The 20,968-nt window shown below is 47.3% G+C and overlaps 1 protein-coding gene and 1 pseudogene across 1 annotated transcript; one reads left to right on the top strand and one right to left on the bottom strand.

Moving 5' to 3' along the window:
* The first annotated feature begins 3,109 nt into the window (after window positions 1-3,109).
* Window positions 3,110-8,439, top strand: LOC146398978 (uncharacterized; annotated as a pseudogene).
* A 5,960-nt stretch (window positions 8,440-14,399) lies between these two features.
* LOC146398977 (alpha-1,3-mannosyl-glycoprotein 4-beta-N-acetylglucosaminyltransferase-like protein MGAT4E) lies at window positions 14,400-17,739 on the bottom strand (the record flags this gene model as incomplete). The annotated part of the gene is given in 5 exon segments (XM_084979565.1): window positions 14,400-14,647; window positions 14,650-14,679; window positions 14,682-15,536; window positions 16,583-16,739; window positions 17,659-17,739. Coding segments are annotated over 5 exon segments (1,371 nt in total), but the record flags the coding sequence as incomplete, so codon positions are not given.
* Window positions 17,740-20,968: the final 3,229 nt, after the last annotated feature.

Below are 20,968 nucleotides of genomic sequence, written 5' to 3'. Positions count from 1 at the left end.
AGCTGTGTTATAGGTCACAGACCTGGATTGGATCCTGCATTGCTGTGGCTGTGGTGTAGGCCAGCAGCTACAGCTCTGATTTGACCCCTAGGCTGGAAAACTCCATACGCCTTGGCTGTGGCCCTGAAAAGCAAAAGGAAGGAAGGAAAGAAAGAAAGAGGGCAAGATCAAGAGAAAAAGAAAGAAAGAAAGAATGGCAAGGAAAAGAAACCATAGACCAGGATAGAATAGGAAATTTTAGAATGCACTGCATGCTGTAAGAGCACATATTGTTTGGTGAAATTTTGTTTCATTTGTATGCATACTGAGTATTGATGCAAAATTTATTTTTCAGTTGCTGTTGAGAAAAGTCTGAAAAGCACTTCACTGGGTATTGAAATGTGCATGGGTTGCTGACAGCTATATTCAGAGCAAATATCCTTTGCCCAACCATTCCAATTATTCTCCAGTGGGTACAACAATATTAGTCTTCAACCTGGTACAACAGTAGGGAGCAAATTTTTCTTTCCACCTTACTTTTTTTTGATCTTTTTTTGGGGGGCATCCCTGTGGCATATGGAGGTTCCCAGGCTAGGGGTTGAATCAAAGCTCTAGCCACCTGCCTACACTGCAGCCACAACAATTCAGGATCCAAGATTATTCTGCAACCTACACCACAGTTTGAGGCAATGCTGTATCCTTAGCCCACTGAACAAGGCCAGGGATTGAACCTGAGTCTTCATGGATGCTAGTCAGATTCATTTCTACTGAGCCACAGTGGAGACTCCACCACCTTACTTTCATCACATGGCAACCCACATCCAGCTCTGAAAATGCTAGGGTCACCTCACACCTTACAGGTGAGTCCAAATTCTCACTGACCCCTAGCCTTGCTTTATTTTCCCTGAGTCCTAGTGTCCATTTTCCTGCCAGGCTTGTCCATCTGTGTTAGAAGGAAGTGCCCTCATGGCTTCCATATCACTCTATCCTCTGGGCCCCACCAATGTTTCACTTCCCAATGAAGCTCTCACCCTCCTCACCCACAAACCATGGCAATTTGCCTTCCTGGTATGGCATTTTTCTGTGCAATAAGCCCAGGGGGAGGGCATCCGTGGTCACCTGTTATCTGGGTCAGTTGCTGAATTGCAGCATTAAACCCACACACACAATAGTTTTGAGATTCATTTCTGTGTCCCATGCATGCATCAATAGTATGTCCTTTTTCAAATCACTGAGTACCCTTCCATGGTACATACCACAATGCATTTATCCATGGGCAGGGAGTTTGCCAAACTGAAAAGTCTGAGGGCAGAATTCCTACAAGACGTTCTCAGCTCAGGCACCAGCCACAAGTCTGGGAATCCCCACACCCTCCTCACTTCAGAAACAAATTTGGGAGTCTCCACCACCCCTCTCAGGTTCCATAATTTCCTAGAACAATTCACAGAACTCAGGAAAGTGCTCCATTTAGAATTATGTTTTTCCTACAGCAAAGGGATACAAATTAGAATCAACCAAGTGTTCCCACCACATAGGGCCAAATCTGGAAGGGTTTCCAACATGAGGTTTCCATTTTCTCAGGATGTGTTACCCACCCCCCTCCCGGCATCAATGCATAGCAGAGTGTACAGAATACTGCTGATTCAGGAGGATCACTCATGCACTGTTTCCAGAGTTTATACTGGAGCTTGATCACCTATTGCCACATGGATGATCATCTCCAGCCTCTCCCAGAGGATGGAATTGATAGAGTGTGTTCCAAAGACCCATCCATCATAAATCACGTTGTGGGACTGTTGGGCAAACAGTCCCATGAAGCAGGCTATTCCAGCATCCTAAAGATCACCTCCCAGGAACTGAAAGTGGAAGGTTAGAACTTTCTTTGGATAATTCATCACTGTACAGCCTTTACCTGCTCGTAGACATTTGGGGCTCTTAGGAACCAAACTAATGATACCTGGAACAACAAACCGACTGAATCTCAAAAAGGGAAGGAAGCATATCCTTGTGATTTCATCTACACAAAACTATAGAAATGGCAAATTTAATCTGTGGTGATGGGAGGAGAGGCTACAGCCACAGCACTGTGTAGCTCAATTGCATTTTATTATGTGCAATTGATCTCAATAAAGGTGATTATTTTTGTTAAAACCAATGCCCATTTACTTTGCTGTTGGCAGTCATTTTGTGAAAGACTTTATGGTATCACTTTTATGGTCTGATAACACTGTAAGGTGAGCACAATGAACCCTAATTTAAAGAAGAAGAAACTGAGACTTGGAGCTATAAAGCCCCTTGCCCAGAATCTTATCTGGTAAATGACAGAATCTGACTTTGAACCCAGGCCTACCAGGCACCAAAAGCAGTGTCCTGAACCCCTGCCAGTGAGCACCATTATTCTATGCTCAGCACCTCTCTAGGCTGTGTTTGGCTTTTCTTTTTTTCTTTCTTTTTTCTTTTTAGGGCCTCACTCATGCCACATGGAGGTTTCCAGGCTAGGGTTTGAACTGGAGCTGTAGCCACCAGCCTACACCACAGCCACAGCCATAGCAATGCCAGATCGAGCCATGTCTGTGACATACACCACTGTTTGAGGCAATGCTGGATCCTTAACCCACTGAGCTAGGCCAGGGGTTTAACCTGTGTCTGCATGGATGCTAGTCAGATTTGTTTCCACCAAGCGTTGATGGGAACACCCATGTTTGGCTTTTCATTTGTATTTTTCTGCTTTTCTATACAAGTCCCAAAAGCTAGAGACAGTACCAACAGTGAAAGTAGGCATACACCATGGGGTATCCTGGGAGTTTTCAGACTTTTTCATATTCGTGTATCTTCAGACACAGTTGTGTGGTGTTATTTTTTTTAAATGGGGATCTTACTCTATAAACTGTAACAGGATTTTTTTTTCATTTAGTAACATTTTATGAGTTAGTATTGTTTAGATAGTGTTCATTGGTTGGCACTTTCAGATCAAGAAGAGAGATAAAGTTTTCCTTTTATAAAGTGTCAGCAGCAGGCTGTTTACCATAGACAGCAGTGCTGCAGGCACACCCACAGAGGTCTCTCCTCTTGTGATTTAGATGTTGTATCCTCTCCAGGCAGACACTAGGAAGGTGAGTAACTTACAGGAGGCAGAGAGACAGCAATATGGCGAGAATGCGTGGCAGCCGGGGCTGTAACACCAGCACGGGCCGCAGCGCCAGCACCGCCGCCACTGCCGCTGCTGCCAAGGAGAACAATGGGGAGGAGGGTGAGGGCGAGCACGGTGCTGGGGGCCACAGCCGCCGCCACTGCCACCTGCACTACTGCAGCACTGGTGAGGAGGAGGAGGAAGAGGAAGAGGAGAAGGAGATCCAGGAGGTGCAGATAACAGGGGATGAGGAGGAGGAGGGTGGAGGTGGGGGTCTGGAGGAGGAGGAGGAGGAAGAGATGGGGCTGGACTGGGACCAGCCCTTGGAGCCTGAGGACTTGGCTGGGGAGGAGCTGGAGCCTGAGCTGGTCCATATGATCAATATGGACCAGAGCTCTATGCTGAAGCCCTAGGCGCCACTGCAACTGCTGGCGCCCCAGGCCTGTGGTGGGCCGCCCAGGGGATGGGACCCCGAGCGGGCCCAGCTGAGCAAGAACACCCGGCTGGCAACCCACTATGATTTGCGCATCTTCCAGGAGTACCTGAGCAAGAAGGCGCAGAGCCCAGACTTGGAGACCATGGACAAGGGGGCTCTGTGCCACGTGCTGTGCTTGTTCTATGCATTCTATGCAGAGGCCCACTCCAAGAGTGGCCAGCTCTACAGCATGTCGTTGCTCATCATCATCCACAGCTCCCTCAACCACTACCTCAATGAGTCCCCTTACTGCCGCACGCTCGACCTCACCAAGGACCCCAAGCTGTGCAGCGCCAACTTGACTGGCTGTGGTCATGTGCAAGCTCGAGGAACAGGGTGCCCCGCCAGAGGTGCAGAAGCAATCCATCACGGGGGCCGACCTGGGCAAGCTCTAAATCTCCAGCATCTTCAGCACCAACATGCCCTTCAGGCTGCTCAACAAGGTCTGGTTCGAGACGTGCATGTACTTCTGCACGTGAGGCCGTGAGAACCAGCGTGAGCTCAAGGACTCCTTTGGGCTGGCGATGGATGAGGATGGTGGCAAGTTCGTCTACCTTAAGTACTTCGGGCCCTACCACAAATTGTGCTCATTGTCTTGGAGCAAGAAGCATGCCAAGAGCAGTGACGAGGAGAAATTGCCCCTCATGTATGAGACAGGAACCGAGTTCTGCCCTTACACAAGCTTCGTCAAGTACCTGTCGAAGCACAGACCCCTCTGCAAGGCATTCTTCCAGCTGCCCCGTGACCACTGCAGCGAGGGCGATATGACCTGGTACGAGGACAAAGACATCAGCAAGAACTTGCTGGGCACCAGGATGTAGATGCTCTCCAAGGTGGCCAAGCTCTCCAAGACCTACACCAACCACTGCATCGCGGCAGTCTCCATCACCATGCTCAACAGCATCATGGGCATCAGTAGTAAACTGGGCTCGCCCGCCCGGCAAGGCTGCTATACTGAGGCTCTGAATGGGGTGGCTTGCCACCACTCCCACCATACCCCCACTCATTCCTCCCACCACCACTGCCCCCAGCCACCCTGGCTGGGGAACACCTATATCCTCCCCAGAGTCAGCCAGGTTGGCCCCAACATGAAATCTAAGGCTGAGCACAAGCATGCTCTGTATGAGTCCGTGTTTGGGTCTGGGGAAATCTGTGGCCCCTCTTCTCCCAAAAGACTTTGTATCCACCCCTCAGAGCCTGTGGATGCGGTGGTTGTGGTTGCTGTGAAACATGACCCCCTGCCTCTTCTTCCAGAAGCCAATGGGCACAGAAGCACCAATTCTCCCACAATAGTTTCACCTGCTATTGTTTCCCCAACCCAGGTAACCAACCAAACTCTATGCATGAAATGTTTCTCTGGTACCACTTTGAGATTAACTTGTGCTAGCACAGGTCTGAGCTGGGGAAGTTTTTCACAGGAGCAAATATACTGAATCAGATTTGATTTCACCCTTGGAAGCTTAGCCCTCTTGATGCTTTTCAGGAAAGTTTACACCTAACCTTAAAGCCTGGAAGAGGGCAAGTAATCTAACCTTCACTGTGGCCCAGTAATGCTGAAAACTTCAAAGTTCACAGAACTTTGGGTCAGCCCAGCCCTTGAAGCTTCTCCTGGTTGAGTGCCTGAGTTTATAAAGCAAAGAATGCAAGAATACTGTGCACATAAATGAAAAAGCTCCTGAAATAAATTTGAATAAAGGAAGCACTAAAATAAAAATAATAATTTACAGGAAAATATCCTTTTACCAAGTACATTTGGCTCTGTTTTCAGAGTAGATATATATATATATATATATATTTAGGAAAAATCTAAAGGGTAAAATATGAAGTCTTGCACATTAACTTAAATATAATACACACTAATTTCTTTCTATCATCTACCTATCTATCATCTATCTATCTACATTCAGCATCACCATCAACAAGTAAATATCCCCAAGAACATCTATAAGGCAGCATGCCTCCCAGGATGTCGGTGTGCCATAGTTTATTTAGCCATTTTGTCTTTGTTAGGAGGCTCAGCTCCTCCCATCCTTTCAGAATTACACGTGCTGAACTCACATTCATACCTAAGTGCTGCAACTTATTCATTTATTTGGTTTTTTTATTTATTCAGGTCTTTTTTGGCATATTTAAGTTCTGGGCCAGGGGTCCAATAGGAGCTGCAGCTGCCAGCCTATGCCAGAGCCACAGCAACACCATATCTGAGCTATGTCTAGGACCTACACCACAGCTCATGGCAAGGCCAGATCCTCCACCCACTGAGTGAGGCCAGGGATCAAACTTGCAACCTCATGGCTCCTAGTTGGATCTGCTTCTGCTGTGCCACGATGGGAACTCCAACAACTACATACTTTTAAAATAAAAGACAATGCATTGGAAAACGCATTGGAAAAAAAATGACCAAAGCATCTGAGCAGGCATTTCATTAATGATCAGGGGAAAGGAAATGAATATGAAACCACATCATTGGGGAACTCCCATCCCAGACAATCCTTTGCAAACCTCAGAACTTCTACAGTATTAAAAGAATACACACCAATCTCAAATATTTGGATATCCCACCAATTTTGCCTGTTGGCAGTAAGAAAAGGGCCATTCAATCAGACTTCCTGAAACCAAACATGCTCCTAGGTGACTATGTGACAGGCCTCTGGTAGCAGCTTTCAAATGCAACTTTCTAGCCCAAAGGGAGAACTCCCAGGACACCCCACTCATGTCCACACACAATACTTTTACTGCCATGATAGGAGTCTACTCACATCACTGAACAAAGCAGGACCCTGTGCGGTCCTCCAAGGTACAAAAGTCCTGCTGTGTCCCCCATTGCTTTTTGTAGAAAAATGTTTTAGTCTTCTAGACATTCCCGAAGTTCAAAATGGCAGATTCAGGTGGTTACTAACTACAAAATGGAGGGAATGCAGAAACAAAGGAAAAGCAAATCCAACATAATCCTTTCCATGACTGTTATTTTAAAATAAGGCCTTGATTTAAGACCCTCCAACTGTAGTGGTCATGTCCTGTGGCTTCCATCAGCTGACTTGAAACTAATGATGCTGAGAGGGTTAAGAACTACAACTCCTGGGAGTTCCCTTTGTGGCTCAGTGGGTTAAGGACCTGACCAGTGTGCGTGAGGATGTAGGTTTGATCCCTGGCCTCGCTCAGTGGGTTGAGGATGTGGTGTTGCCATGAGTTGTGGTGTAGGTCACAGATGCAGCTCGGATCTGGTGTTGCTGTGGCTGTGGTGTAGGTCAGCTGCTACAGCTCTGATTTGACCCCTAGCCTGGGAACCTCTATATGCCATGGGTGCAGCCTGAAAAGGACAAAAAAAAAGGAAGTCAATCAAAATTTACCAGCTATATCCTTAAAACTCAACACAGTTACAGAACCAGGGAAAATGATGAATGACGAGCCCATTATTAGCAGTACATAGACTACTTAGGAAACACATTTCTACCACTACTCAAATACACAGGCACATCCTAACACAAAACCACTGTTTAATCAATAATCCTTTATTATTTAACTTAGCCAGCACAGATGGGTGAAAAACTAGGCTAAAATAGCAAAGGCCTACACTTTGCAGTCAAACTCATGGGAAAGTGAGATGGCATTCATTATTATGGCAAGAAAAACACAGTTACTGCCTGATATGACCACAAGCCTGGGTGTTTCATCAAGAGATGTGTCAGCAACACACAGCCACCCATCCTACCCTTGGATCTACCAGCTTCCCTATAAAAACTGACCATAAATTCTTCAATGAAAAAGTCAGTCAAATACTAGTTTTCTCTCATAAGCAATCAAATCACAAATCAGCTACGATCTGAAATTTATGTTAAGCAAGTACAATTTCCTGCTTTTATGGTACACATATTTTAGATTGACAATCTTCTCCACATATAGTCAGGAAGGATTATAGAATTTCAAATACCAAATTAAAAAGCTGTTATTTCGTGCTCTTTATGACTTCAGTTAAATATTCACCTATTTAGACTTCAGAGCTGCTAATGACACTAAATTCAATACCACATTGGTTGAGTCTTTTGATCAACTTTGTTCACTTTGTTCTGCAGAAGCCTGCTCCAGGAGTGAAGACTCCACCTCTGTAACACAATAACAACATAAAAGAGCACGCAAAACCTAATTCCAGCCCCTTCCTCTATTAGCATGGCTTGCTGGAGAACTAGCTGTTGAATCAATGCAGAGCTCACAAAAATATGATTCTTAACTCCATCAGGGACCAGTTTTGGTTCCACTCCTAAAATCAGCCAAATGGGAAAGTAGCTATTATTCCAGAGGAAACTAGTACCCAGCAAACCCATTGAGATTGTTCAGTGACCAGTGAAACCATTTCCATGATACTGGTGTGCTGCAGGGGGCACACGGAGGATCATCAGCCTGAGTAAGAGCTACTGTTTATAAACTCAGCCATCAGACTCAGGAGAATTAAGTAAACATATGGGCAAAATAAAATTTGATAGTCAATTATTAATAAAGCATAAATAAGACAAACTGGGAGTTCCCATCATGGCACAGTGGAAATGAATCCAACTAGGATGCATGAGGCTGCAGGTTTGATCCCTGGCCTCACTCAGAGAGTTAAGGATCTGGTTTGTTTTAGTCATCGCCACAGCTGTCAGGCCTGGTGAATTCATGGGGACAGGGAGGGAATGGATCTCTGCAGCAAATGGGACTGAAGAACATACCTCCAATGGTTTCAGTGCTGTGTCTGTAGGAGCGGCCACCCGCCCTTATCCCTGCGCACAGGCACATGAACACTCAGAGCCACACTGTGTATGGAGGACCAGGGGCACTGGAGTGGAAGCTGGGCCATTACCTTTCCCAGTGTAAGTAAGCAACCCACTGGACCCTCAAATCGCCACCACATCCCCAAGCTTCAGGCTATTCTGGTACAGAGACACCTTTCCACCCTCAGGAAATTTGGGGTGCATGCCCTTCAAGTAGACCTGTTAAGATAGAACGGGAAGAATTTTATTTGGAATGTCCCTGGTTTCTGAGGCCCCTGTTGACTAGAACCTGCCTGGAGCTGGGCAGGAATGACACAGGTGCTCTTTTCCCAGTCCACATACTCTCCCCATGTCCCCAAATGACATGCATCTCCTGCTATCAAATACATCTTGGAAGTTTCTACAAATCCCAGAGAGAGGAGGGTGAGGGGCTCCTGGAGCTCCTTCCTACCCTCCTTACCTTGATGACACGATCCACATAGCCTTGGTCCTCATCGCTGGTGATGGGAGTGTAGGGCCTGATGACAAGACTGCTGTTGATGCAGGCAGAGAGGTAGACATGTTTGCCTGGGGACCACGTGCACAGATACAAAAGGGCTGCTGTGGACTGGCTGCATTCCTGTTACCTTTCAAAATACTATGGGATGTTTTGAGAGGGCAAAAGTGCCTTGCTTCCTGCTGGCGTCCCAAGAAACTATTGGGTGGGGAGGACTGCCCCACTGATGCCCCAGCTGGAGCCCTTCCACCAAAAACTCCCCAGTGCAGGAACTTGTGCCAATGACTGCCAGAGCCTTCGTAGTGATTGAGGGCCTGGGTGATGGGGAAAAGATTAGTATTTGCTCAGAGGAGATGTGAGCAAATCCTGCAGGATGGAGGGAGGCTGCTGAGTCTTACAAATGTCTGGGGGCACAGAAGCCATACCCTGGGGGCACCACACAACCTGGAGGACCCAAGCCAGGTGGGGAAAGGGGAGTGGAGTGAGCAAAACACTAACCAAGTGTCAGCTGCTGCAATGATTCTGGAGATGGTACTGATGCTCATTTAGGAACTTAGTGTTGAGCTCTGTTGGCAGCAGAAGCACAGGCAAGAGTCAGAAATAGACCCCTAGAGCCTGGAGCCACACCTTTGCGAAGATGGCCATTTTTTTTTCCATACAGTTTCCCAGCCAGATCGACATTGGCTGGTGGTTTCTCCTGAGGCGTCTCTCCATGGCTTGTAGATGCCCATCTTCTATGTCTTCGCATGGTCTTCTGTCCACGCATGTTTTGACCTAAATTCCTTTTCTTATAAGGACACCAGTCATATTGGATTTAGGCCCAACTCTATGACTTCATTTTATTTCTTTTTTTTCAAGAGAAATAATGAATGCAATATATTTTAAAAATCACAATTAATGCAAAAATTCATGACGATGAACACAATACAAAATTTTAAATAAATACAGGATCAGTATTAGTAATTTTGCCTTATGTCTTGTGTTCCAGTATTACTCAGTATGATAATGCTTATTTATAAGCTGAGAAAAAATAAATATCTGGGGTACATTTTATCTCTTTAAAGACTATCTCTGGAGGTCCTGTCCTGGCTCAATGTTTAACAAATCCTACTAGGAACTATGAGGTTGTGGGTTTGATCTCTGGCCTCCATCAGTGGGTCAAGGATCCGTTGTTGCCATGAGCTGTGGTGTAGGTTGCAGATGTGGCTTGGATCCCATATTGCTGTGGCTGTGGTGTAGGCTGGCAGCTACAGCTCTGATTAGACCCGTAGCCTGGGAGCCTCCATGTGCTATGGGTGCAGCCCTAGAAAAGACAAAAAAAAAAAAAAAAAAAAGACTCTGCAATCCATCACATTCTAAGGTCTAGGGCTGGACGTCAACATATGAATGTGGGAGAATACAATTCAGTCTATAACAGCGAGGTTTTGTTTTTTGTTTTTTTTTTTTTTTTTTTTTTGCCTTTTCTAGGGCTGCTTCCTGCTGCATATGGAGGTTCCCAGGCTAGGGGTCTAATTGGAGCTGCAGCCACCAGCTTACGCCAAAGCCACTGCAACTCAGGATCCAAGACTTGTCTGTGACCATCACTGCAGCCCACAGCAACACCAGATCCTTAACCCACTGAGCAAGGCCAGGGATAGAATCCCCAACCTCATGGATCCTAATTGGATTCATTAACCACTGCACCACGATGGGAACTCCAGGTGGTGCTATTTTTTTTTTCTGCTGTACTTTCATCATGTTGAAGTTCCCCACCCAGGGATTGAACCTGTGCCAGAGTTGCTCCAGAGCCCACAGCACTGACAATGCTGGATTATTAACCTGCTTAACCAACAGGGAACTTAAGGGGGTGCTAATTTAAATGTTATTCCTTTATTAAGATTTTGATTTCCAGTCGTTCTTTATTAGTCTATAGAAACAATTATTTCTGTGGGTTGACGTTGTATTCTGTGACTTTGCTAAACTCATTCATTAGTTCAAGGGATTTTTTTTGTAGATTTCTTGGAATTTTCTATATAGAAAATCATGTCATCTGGAAATAGGGATAGTTGTGGGATTTTTGTTTTCATTTTTGTTTGGCTGCACCCACAGCATGCCGAATTTCCCAGGCCAGGGATCCAACCAGAGCCACAGCAGTGACAACACTGAATTCTTAAGTGCTAGTCCACCAGGGAGCTCCAGGGGACAGCCGTGTTTCTTCCTTTTCAGTCCCTATGCCGTTTCTTTTTTCTTGCCTTATTGCACTACGACGTCCAGTGCAGTGTTGTGAAGGAGTGGTAAGAGTGGGCATCTTGCTTTGTGCCTAATGTTAAGAGAAAGAGCAGGAGTTCTTGTCGTGGCTCAGCAGCAATGAATCTGACTAGTATCCATGAGGACTCAGGTTCAATCACTGGCCTTGCTCAGTCGGTTAAGGATCCAGTGTTGCTGTGAGCTTTGGTGTAGGTTGAAGGTGAGGCTCAGATCCCTCATTGCTGTGGCTGTGGTGTAGGCCAGCAGCAGCAGCTCTGATTAGACCCCTAGCCTGGGAACCTCCACATGCCATGGATGTGGCCCTAAAAGGACAAAAGACCAAAAAAGAAAAAAAAAAGATGTCGCTCTAGTAGCTCTGCTTTCTGTCTTCTCTAGCATCAGCTCTTCATGCCTTACTAGGTCACTACCCCCTGCATTCTGTCTTTTTTTTTTTTTTTTTAAGGGCTGCACGCATGGCATATGAAGGTTCCTAGGCTAGGCATCAAATCGGAGCTATAGCTGCTGGCCTACACCACAGCAACAGCAGGATCCAAGCCGCATTTATGACCTACACCACAGCTCATGGCAACCCCAGATCCTTAACCCACTGAGCCAGGGCAGGGATCGAACCTGTGTCCTCATGGATACTACTCAGGTTCGTTTCCTCTCAGCCACGACAGGAACTCCACCCCCTGCATTCTTCAAAAAGAAAGAAATCTTTTGTCTTCTCCATTTCCTCTGCTGCTCTTCACTATGCAAAATATAAAGAATGCATCATGTGGGGATTTTTCTGTCTTCCTTGGCAGCAAAACTCCTCCAAATCGCTGTTTCCAGTTTTTCTGCTTCCAATTTCTCCTCCTGCAGTGCTCTTAGACTCAATCTAATCAGATTTTTACCCCTTATCAGCCGCTAGGCAGATGTCAAGTTTTCACCAAGTCAACACACCCACACAGATCAGGAAGTAGGTGGTTGCCAGCTCCTCAGAAACTTCTGTACTCACACCCACTCCCCAACTCTCAGATGCAACCACTGTCCAGACTTCCAGCCACAAACTGGTTTTGCCTCTTTTAGGAATTTATATAAATGGGATTATATGGTATGTATTCCTTTGCATCTAACTTCTTTTGTGTTGTGATTATGAGATTTATCCATGTTGTGATCATAGTTTGTTCATTTTTATTACTGATTATTATTCCCTTATATGACTACACCATTTATTTTATTTTATTTTATTTGCTTTATAGGGCAGCACCTGTGGTATATGGAGGTTCCAAGGCTAGGGGTTAAATCGGAGCTACAGCTGCCAGCATACACCATAGCCACAGTAACACCAGACCCCTGACCCACCGAGTGAGGCCAGAGATTGAACCGGAGTCCCCCATAGATTCTGAAACTGGACGAGGCCCTGTGGGGCTCCTGGGTACAAGAAACATTCTGTGTCACCCCCCCCTTTTTTTTCTTTCTAGGACTGCACCCAAGGCATATGGAGGGTTCCCAGGCTAGGGGTCGAATTGGAGCTACAGATGCCAGCCTATCCCACAGCCACAGCAACATGGGCTCCGAGCCATGTCTGTGACCTACACCACAGCTCACATCAATGAGAGATTCTTCACCCACTGAGTGAGGCCAGGGATTGAACCCACATCCTCATGGATCCTAGCTGGGTTTGTTAACCACTGAGCCATGAAGGGAACTCTGCAAACTTAAGGTTTCAGTGCAGTTAAAGATAGGGTGAATAGGGGTTCCCATTGTGGCTCAGTGTGTTAAGAACCTGACTACAATCCATGAGGACATGTGTTCAATCCCTGGCCTTGCTCAGTGGGTTAAGGATCTGGCATTGCCATGAGCTGTGGTGTAGGTCACAGATGGCGGCTCAGATCCCATGTTGTTGTGGCTGTGGTGTAGGCCAGCAGCTATAGCTCCGATTGGGCCCCTAGCTTGGGAACCTCCATATGCCATGAATGTGGCCCTAAAAAGCAAAAGAAAAAAAAAGGAAAGAAAGAAAAATAATGCACGTGTGCATTCATACCAAATTTCGCACACAGTTCTAGGAGATTCATAAATCCTAGAAACATCTATTCCTGAATCCCAGCTAAGACAACTTTGCTCCAGCAAGGACTTAACCTTGATGCATTGGAGGCTTGAGTCTTTCTATTGTCTAAATATGTCCCCCCAGGATCCACATGTTGGAATCTGTGCCCCCAGGGGTTTTAGGAGGTGGAGTCTTTGGGAGGTGATTAGGCCTTTAGGGAGGAGCCCTCAGGAATGGGATGAGTGTTCTCAGACAAGAAGCCAGACAGCTCACTCACCCCCTTGGGCAGGCACCTGTGAGGACAGCGTGGAAAGATGGAGTCTGTGAACTGAGAGGCTGGCTCTTGCCAAACACGGAATCCACCAGAACCTTGATCCAGGACTCTGGCCTCCAGAACCGTAAGAAACAAAGCTATGCTGTTCCTAAGCCACTCAATTGATGGCATTCTGCTATAGCATCTGGAAGAGGCTGAGACAGGTCTGTAGACATGAGCCAAAGTCAGTCTCTGCTCCATGATCATGGAGCTATCAAGACTGCTGCACTTCTTTCCCAGGAAGATCTTGGGGTGTTATCCTTGTGTGTAGCTAAGAATTGAGGCAGTTCAGGCAGATCCCTTCCCTCCCTCTGGCTTTAAGAAGCTGAAGGCTAGTGTCTGATTTGTGTCCTTTATCAGACTGTGGCCTCTGTCTTGAGCATCCTACAAAAGAAGAATTGGAGTGACCTTACATCTCAGCTTGTCTGGGACAATCCTGGTTTATGTCTGTGGTCTAGTGTAGTTTTTTGTTTGTATGATCTTTGTTATTTGTTTTTTTAGGGCTGCACTGGTGGCATCTGGAGGTTCCCAGGCTACAGGTCCAATCAGAGCTACAGCAGCCAGCCTACACCACAGCCATAGCAATGCCACATCTGCAACCTACACCACAGCTCATGGCAACACCAGAATCTTAACCCACTGAGCAAGGCCAGGGATTGAACCTGCAGTCTACACCACAGCCATAGCAATGCCACATCTGCAACCTACACCACAGCTCATGGCAACACCAGAATCTTCACCCACTGAGCAAGGCCAGGGATTGAACCTGAACTCATGGTTCCCAGTCTCATTTGTTTCTGCTGTGCCACAATAGGAACTCCTCCAGTGTAGTTTTTACTGGAGCTTCCTTCCCTTCTCAAAATGTCCCAGTGAGAACAACAAATTAATGGTCACCCAAGTCAGAGTGAGCAGCCCTCGATCAAAATTTCTAGCTTTATTTCTTGCTCACCACATAGACTCCATTTCCAAACCCTGTCCTTCCAGATTCCCACTGAGCTGTCTACAACTTCTCTTCCTCATACTTGCTGGTCCAGACTTTAATCTGCCTGATCAGGAGCCAGGACTCCTGGGGTGCTAGCACCAGCAGCCGGATGCAACTCAACTGCTCTGCGGAGGCTTCTTCATAAGATACTATCTGGTCCAAATGTCCATCTACCAGTGGTCCCAGCAGGGTATAGCGGGCACAGCCTTTGAAATCCTCCAGGGGGTAAAAGCCCAGCTCCACCTGCCCTTGCTCCAGCTGGTACTGCCTTGTTTGTTGGAACCTGTCAGCACCTCGATCGGATGACTTTGTGTGGCCTCTCCAAAATCACTGTCAGGTGGTTGCCTTTCATGGGATTGAAGGTGGAGTTGCACTCCTTGTTCAGCGTGTAAGCATACTGTGGTACATTGTCTGATATGGTCAGCATGTCTGTGATGATGCTGGCAGTGGGGTTGTCTGGTTTACCAAAGACCCTCTTCTTCTTTCCAGGAAAGCAGAAGTCCTCAAGCTCAGAATGTGTTTGGTCGAGGACCAAGGAACTAAAATGGATTGGCATGGGTTGGGCCAAAAGAAGACGGAATTCAGAGAGAAGCAGGTGCATTGGAGTGTCCTTTTGGAAAAGGCGGAAGAGAGAGTTCAGGCGGGGGAGGTCGCTGGTGTGGAAGACTTTCCCGGAGAGGCTCAGGTTGGAGAAGTCCAGGATCACCCAAGGGAGGTTTTTCCAGGCTAATAACACCCAATAGTTGGTTGAGATAAACTTGGAAATGAGAGAAACCTGGTCTTCCAGCAGCAGAAAGTATTCAGAGAAGTTGGTGGCCAAGTTCATGAGGAGGGCCAGATCCCTTTTCTGCTGGTTGTGAAGGCCTTTGCGGGGCAAGGGCGGATGAGCCTCACCCAGATCTTCTGGGAGAGGGGGGCCGCCAAGGTGGCCGTGGACTACGAGCAGCTGCTGGGCCTCAATGTGTCCTCTGAAGAGGTCTGAGATGTTGGCCGCAACCTGGCTGAGCCATTCCAGCTCAGAGTTGGACAGGCAGACCAGCACCACGATACACTCCAGCTCTGGTTCTGAGGAAGCCTGGAACAGAAGTTGCAGGCTGTTCAGCAGACGGGTCCCTTGGGGATGCTGCATTGAGGAGATGCCCACAGTCAGCAGCTCTGGGGAGTGTGGAGGGGAGTGAGAGTTGAGTTGCTCCCAGGCCCCTCTGCCCATGGCTGCCCCCGAGACCAGGACCTGGGCCAAACTCACAGTTCCCTTTTCTGGGAGAGCTCATCTCTGCACAGTAGTCAGGTGGTTTCTTTGATCACTACTTGGAAAGGCTGCTGGGGAGTCCTTGCGGGGACAAGGCTCCCTCTGAGGGGAAAGGCTGTCAGGTACCAAAGGGAAGTTTGCTGGCCTTGATCTCAGCATCATCTCAGTGACTGAGGAGCCACCAGGCCTGGATTGGAGGATCCAGGGCTGGACCCAAGGGTTGTGGCACTCTTGTGCCCATGATTCCTGTGCTCCCTGCCCTGAGCGAGTTTCGCTGAGGGGGCCACACCTGAGGCATATGGACATAGGCTAGGGGTCAAATCAAAGCTACCACTGTCAGCCTACAACACAGCCACAGCCACAGCAATGCAGGATCCAAGCTGTGTTTGTGATCTACACCACAGCTCATTGCAATGCCGGATCCTTAACCCACTGAGCAAGGCCAGAAATGGACCCTGCATCCTCATGGATCCTAGTTGGGTTCATTAACCACTCGGCCACAATGGGAACTTGGATGAGCGCCTCCTTACCAGCCATTCTGAGCCTCTGGACATTTGTCATTTAAGGGGGTGGCAGCAGGAAGAAAATGCACTTGGGCTTATAACCTGCCCCGCATTCCAGTTCTGCAGGGTGGCCCTGCCTCTGAGCACCCATCTTCCTTGCCAGATCATTTCCCCTCTTCACCCCCTCTTTTTGGCCACCCCTAGGTATACAGAGTTCCCAGGCCAGGGATCAGATCACAGCCATGTGTGTGAGCTTCCTACGCCACAGCTGTAGCAGTGGGAGTCCTTTAAACCACTGGGCCGGGCCGGGGCCCAAACCTGCGTCCTAGTGCTGCAGACACCACCTATCCTGTTGTGCCACAGCTGGAGCTCTGCCCTTCCTCTTTCTTGGCAGAATAGTACCTTGTCTCACCTTCCCCCAGTCTGATCCCTGCCTCCCATGTACTCACTCTTTTCCTGGGGAGGGGCTCCCACCAGGAATCTGTACTCGGCATGTTGGAGTAAAGGGGAGGTTTTCTGCAAGTCCTTGAAGGTCTTCAGAAGGTTCTTGATTTCAGAAATGCTTTGCTTCTCATCTAGCTGCCCCAGTACCACCTTCTTTCCCTCCTGCTCAGAGTAAGATAAGCATCAGCTCTGAGATTTTTCCTTAGATCTCTGGAGTCGGTTGCGGGTCAGATTCCCTTTTGAGGCCATGCCAGGCAAGCCCCAGGATATAGTCAACCACTATCCCCCTCATCATGGGGGCACACAGGGCTTTTCAGAAGCGGTGGTGGGACCCAGAGTCAATGGAGGGGCCCCTCGGGTGTTGTGCAGAATGCTTATGGGAAAGTCCTGGGCTTGTGCAGAGTGAGAAGGGGCCCATGCCTGCCATGGCCCACATCTAACCCCTTCCATTATCAGGCTGGCAGACATCACCTAACTCGGCGTGGACTGTGCTAGGTTCTGTGGCAGATGTTGAAAGCCAGTTCTGTCCCCAAGGAAGTTACACATGGTACCTCCATTCTAAAGTCCTTTCTTTGGCTCAATTCTGTGCACACATACACACATCTCTGACTCACCTGCCCACATCCACTTAGGCTGTGCTCTGGAGGAAAACCTGGACCCTGGGGCTTGCATGTGACCTGTGCTGGATTGGTGGTCTCCACGTGCAGGGGCTATAATTGGGGCATTTTTGGGGGGTTTCCTGCATGTGATGGATGGGAATTATGATGGCTCTGGCTCTGGAGAGGGATGTGACCTCACCTAGGCAGGCTGCCCATGGGCCAACCCCACCAAACAGCATGGCCTTGGCTGCTCTCTGCACATGGAAAATGCCCCCTTGTCTTCCTCACCTTTATTCAAACCCGACACATATTTCAAGGCTAGTTCACTATTATCTTTTCTCTAACCCTCTCCTGATTCTTCAACAGCATTCCTCTTAGAACTTCCATGGTGACTTTAGACTGTTTGTGTAACTGAAAATATACCCACCCCCCACCCCCAAAGGGTTAGGGTTAGGAGTCCAAGCTCCACCTCTGGAACTCACCATGGATAAACTGTACTTAGGATGCTCTGCATTTTTCTCTTGGAGGAAGCGGCTCAGGAGGATCAAGGACACAGCATCCAAGAAACATTTTTACGGGCAGTGCCGCATGGTGCTGGGGCCCAAGAAGCTCTGTGGAGATGGCAGGCAGTGGGTCCTGGGTCCTCCTGCCCCCTTCCCGCCTCCACCAATGCCACTTCCAGATGACTCCCTGCCCTTTCCCACCCACTTCAATCTCCTTGTACATACATGCAGCAGCCTCCAGAGGGGAGACAAAAGTCCTGGAGTTTGGCTCTGTCCAGCTTCTGCCCTCCTCACCTCTCATCCAGGCTTCCAGGTGAAACTAGAGAAGTTTCTGTCATTTCTTCACTCTTGGAGCAGAGACCTGACCAGAAGGATGTGTTGCCAGGAAGAGGAAAGCAAGGCTTAGGGATGAACCAACACTTGCCCAAACTGCAAGCTCAAGCCAGTCCCCACCTGGGTGTAATTGGCCAATAAGTTGGGTCTCATATGTTAGCTCCCCCCCTACATTTGTGGCTGATTCTTCCCAGGATCATGATTGGCAGATTCTGAAGTTTGGGATCAAATCAGAAGGACCAAGGGAAACTAGTTTGTACACAGCTTTCTTCCGTCCTGGAGTGGTGCAGAGGATGGAAAGCTAAAAGTGACTAGAACCTTCTCATCCTGTGAAAGTCTTTACCATGTTTGGAAGACTCCACTGGGGTCTTTGTGTCTCATAGAAAATGTGGCTTAAAGGTTTATCAGAGAGCAGGGATTCCTCTGAAATCAAGGAGAAAAGACCTCAATGCTGCAGGATAGGGGCCCAGTGGGCTCTTCAGAGGTAGCAGCACCTAGACACCCCTCCCAGGAGACCCTGCTTGTCAATCACCGTTCTCTTTGAATGGGGACTGCTCACCACACCAGCCTCATAACAAGCACCTGCTTCTGGATGAGGCAGGGATACAGTTGGAAAGCCAGCTTTCCAGCCTTTTCTCTCAAACCCAGAAGATTGGAAATGAATGATCAGTCTGACTCAAATGGATGAGGAGGGAGTGCCCCCATCCTGCCCTACCCTGCCCAGGCTGCAGTCACCCCAGCTGCTGGCTGTGTCTTGTACTCACCCCAAATGGCTCCTCGAATCTCCAGTTCTTTCCAAGGCCCAGAATGGCTCAAAGGGCCTCTGAAGTTGACTTTTCTTCTCTCTTTTTTTTCCATTACTAAGAATATATTTCATTTCTTTCTCACTCTTCCATCCCCTCACCATGCTTAGCTGAGCATTACATGAACTGTAGTTGTAGCCTTTCACTAAGAAAAGAAGATGACCAGATGATATCCTATCTTGCCTCTTCAGCTTTTGAGATGCAAAAAATAGAATTTAGGATAAGATTTTACATAGGGTTTTTTCCTTTCAGGTTTTTTTTTTTTTTTTTTTTTTTTTGGTCTTTTTAGGGCTGCACCTAAAATTAGGTATGGGGTTGAGTTTCATTTCTTTGCACTGATATGGTGGTTCCCAGGCTAGGGGCCGAATCAGAACTGTAGCTGCTGGTCTACATCCCAGCCACAGCAACACCAGATCTGAGCTGCATCTGTGACCTACACCACACCTGATGGCAACACCAGGTCCTTAACCCACTGAGCAAGGCCAGGGATCAAACCCACATCCTCATGGATCCTAGTTGGGTTCATTAACTGCTGAGCCACGATGGGAACTCCTGGATTTCCACATTTTTAAAGGCTGCAGAATACTTTATTGTATGTGTTTATACATCACATTTTCTTTCTCTGTTCTTCTGCCAATAGACATTTAGATTGTTTCCACATCTGGGCATTCTGAACTCTGGTGCAGTGAACATAGGGGTACAGATATCCTTTTGAGATTCTGACTTCAATTCCTTTGGACACATACATCTTGAAAAGTGGAACTGCTAGATCATAACTTAGTCTTTTTTGTTAAGGCCTGCACTTGTAGTTCATGGAAGTTCCAAGGCTAGGGATCTATTTGGAGCGGCAGCTGCCGGCCTACACCACAGCCAAAGGAACTCAGGATCCAAGCTGTACCTGCAATCTATGCTGCAGCTTTCAGCAACACTGGATCTTAACCCACTGAGTGAGGCCAGGGATTGAACCCAAGTCCTCATGGATGCTAGTCAGGTTCTTAACCTGCAGAGCCACCGGGTCTTTATTTCACTCCTGTTAGTTCTAGTTTTAATTTTTTGAGGAACTTATGTAACGGCTGCACCAATTTATATTCCCACTAAGTGTACAGAGTTTCACTTTCCCCCACATCCTCACCACAAGAAATGAGGTGATATCTCATTGTGGTTTTGGTTTGAATTTCCCTGATGACTGGTGATGTTGAGAATCTTTTCATGTACCTGTTGGCCATATGTATGTCTTCTTTTGAGAAATGTCTTCTTTGATTTTTTTTTTCTTTTTAGGGCCAAACCCATGGTGTTTGGAAATTCCCAGGTTAGGGGTCAAATCTGAGCTGCAGCTGCAGTCCACAGCCACAGCACTGCAAGATCTGAGCTGTGTCTGCAACCTACACCACAGCTCACAGCAACGCTGGATCCTTAACCCACAGAGCAAGGCCAGATATTGAACCTGCAACCTCATGATTACTAGTTGGGTTTCATTATTGCTGAGCCACAATGGGAACTCCCTTTGTTCATTTTTAACTGTGTTATTTGGTTTTTTGCTATTGAGTTATATGACCTTCATACATATTTTGGATATTAACCCCTTGTCATTTAAATGGTTTGCAAATATCTTCTATTCAGTAGGCTGTCTCTTCATTTTGTTGATGGTTTCCTTTGCTGTGCTAAACATAGTGCTACTTTTATTTTTTTATATTTTTTTATTTTTTATTTTTTAGGGCCACACTTGTGACATATGAGGTTCCCAGGCTTGGGGTTGAATCAGAGCTGTAGCTGCCGGCCTACACCACAGCCATGGCAATACAGGATCCAAGCCGTCTCTGCGACCTACACCACAGCTCACGGCAATGCCAGATCCTTACCCCACTGAGTGAGGCCAGGGATGGAACCCACATCCTCATGGATCCTAGTCAGATTAGTTTCCGCTGCACCACAATGAGAATTGCTCGTGTTACTTTTAAAATTTAGGTGTTTGTCTCAAATTCATATTTGCATATGGAATGAGGTAGGGGTTGAGTTTCACTTCTTTGCACTGATATATATTTGTTTCAGCACCCCTTTCCCTTACTTTTTTTTTTTTTTTTTTTGGTGGTTTGTCTTTTTTTTAGGGCCACACCTGCCACTTATGGAGATTCCCAGGCTAGGGGTCTAATCGG

This window comes from Sus scrofa, chromosome 10 (assembly GCF_054392235.1).
Source record: "Sus scrofa isolate SSC_HxYL_T2T_F1_AM1 chromosome 10, Sscrofa_HxYL_maternal_Yorkshire_Landrace_v2.0, whole genome shotgun sequence".
Lineage (NCBI taxonomy): Eukaryota > Metazoa > Chordata > Mammalia > Artiodactyla > Suidae > Sus > Sus scrofa.
The sequence above is the reverse complement of the archived record's forward strand: the minus strand, read 5'-3'. Positions and strand labels throughout refer to the sequence as shown.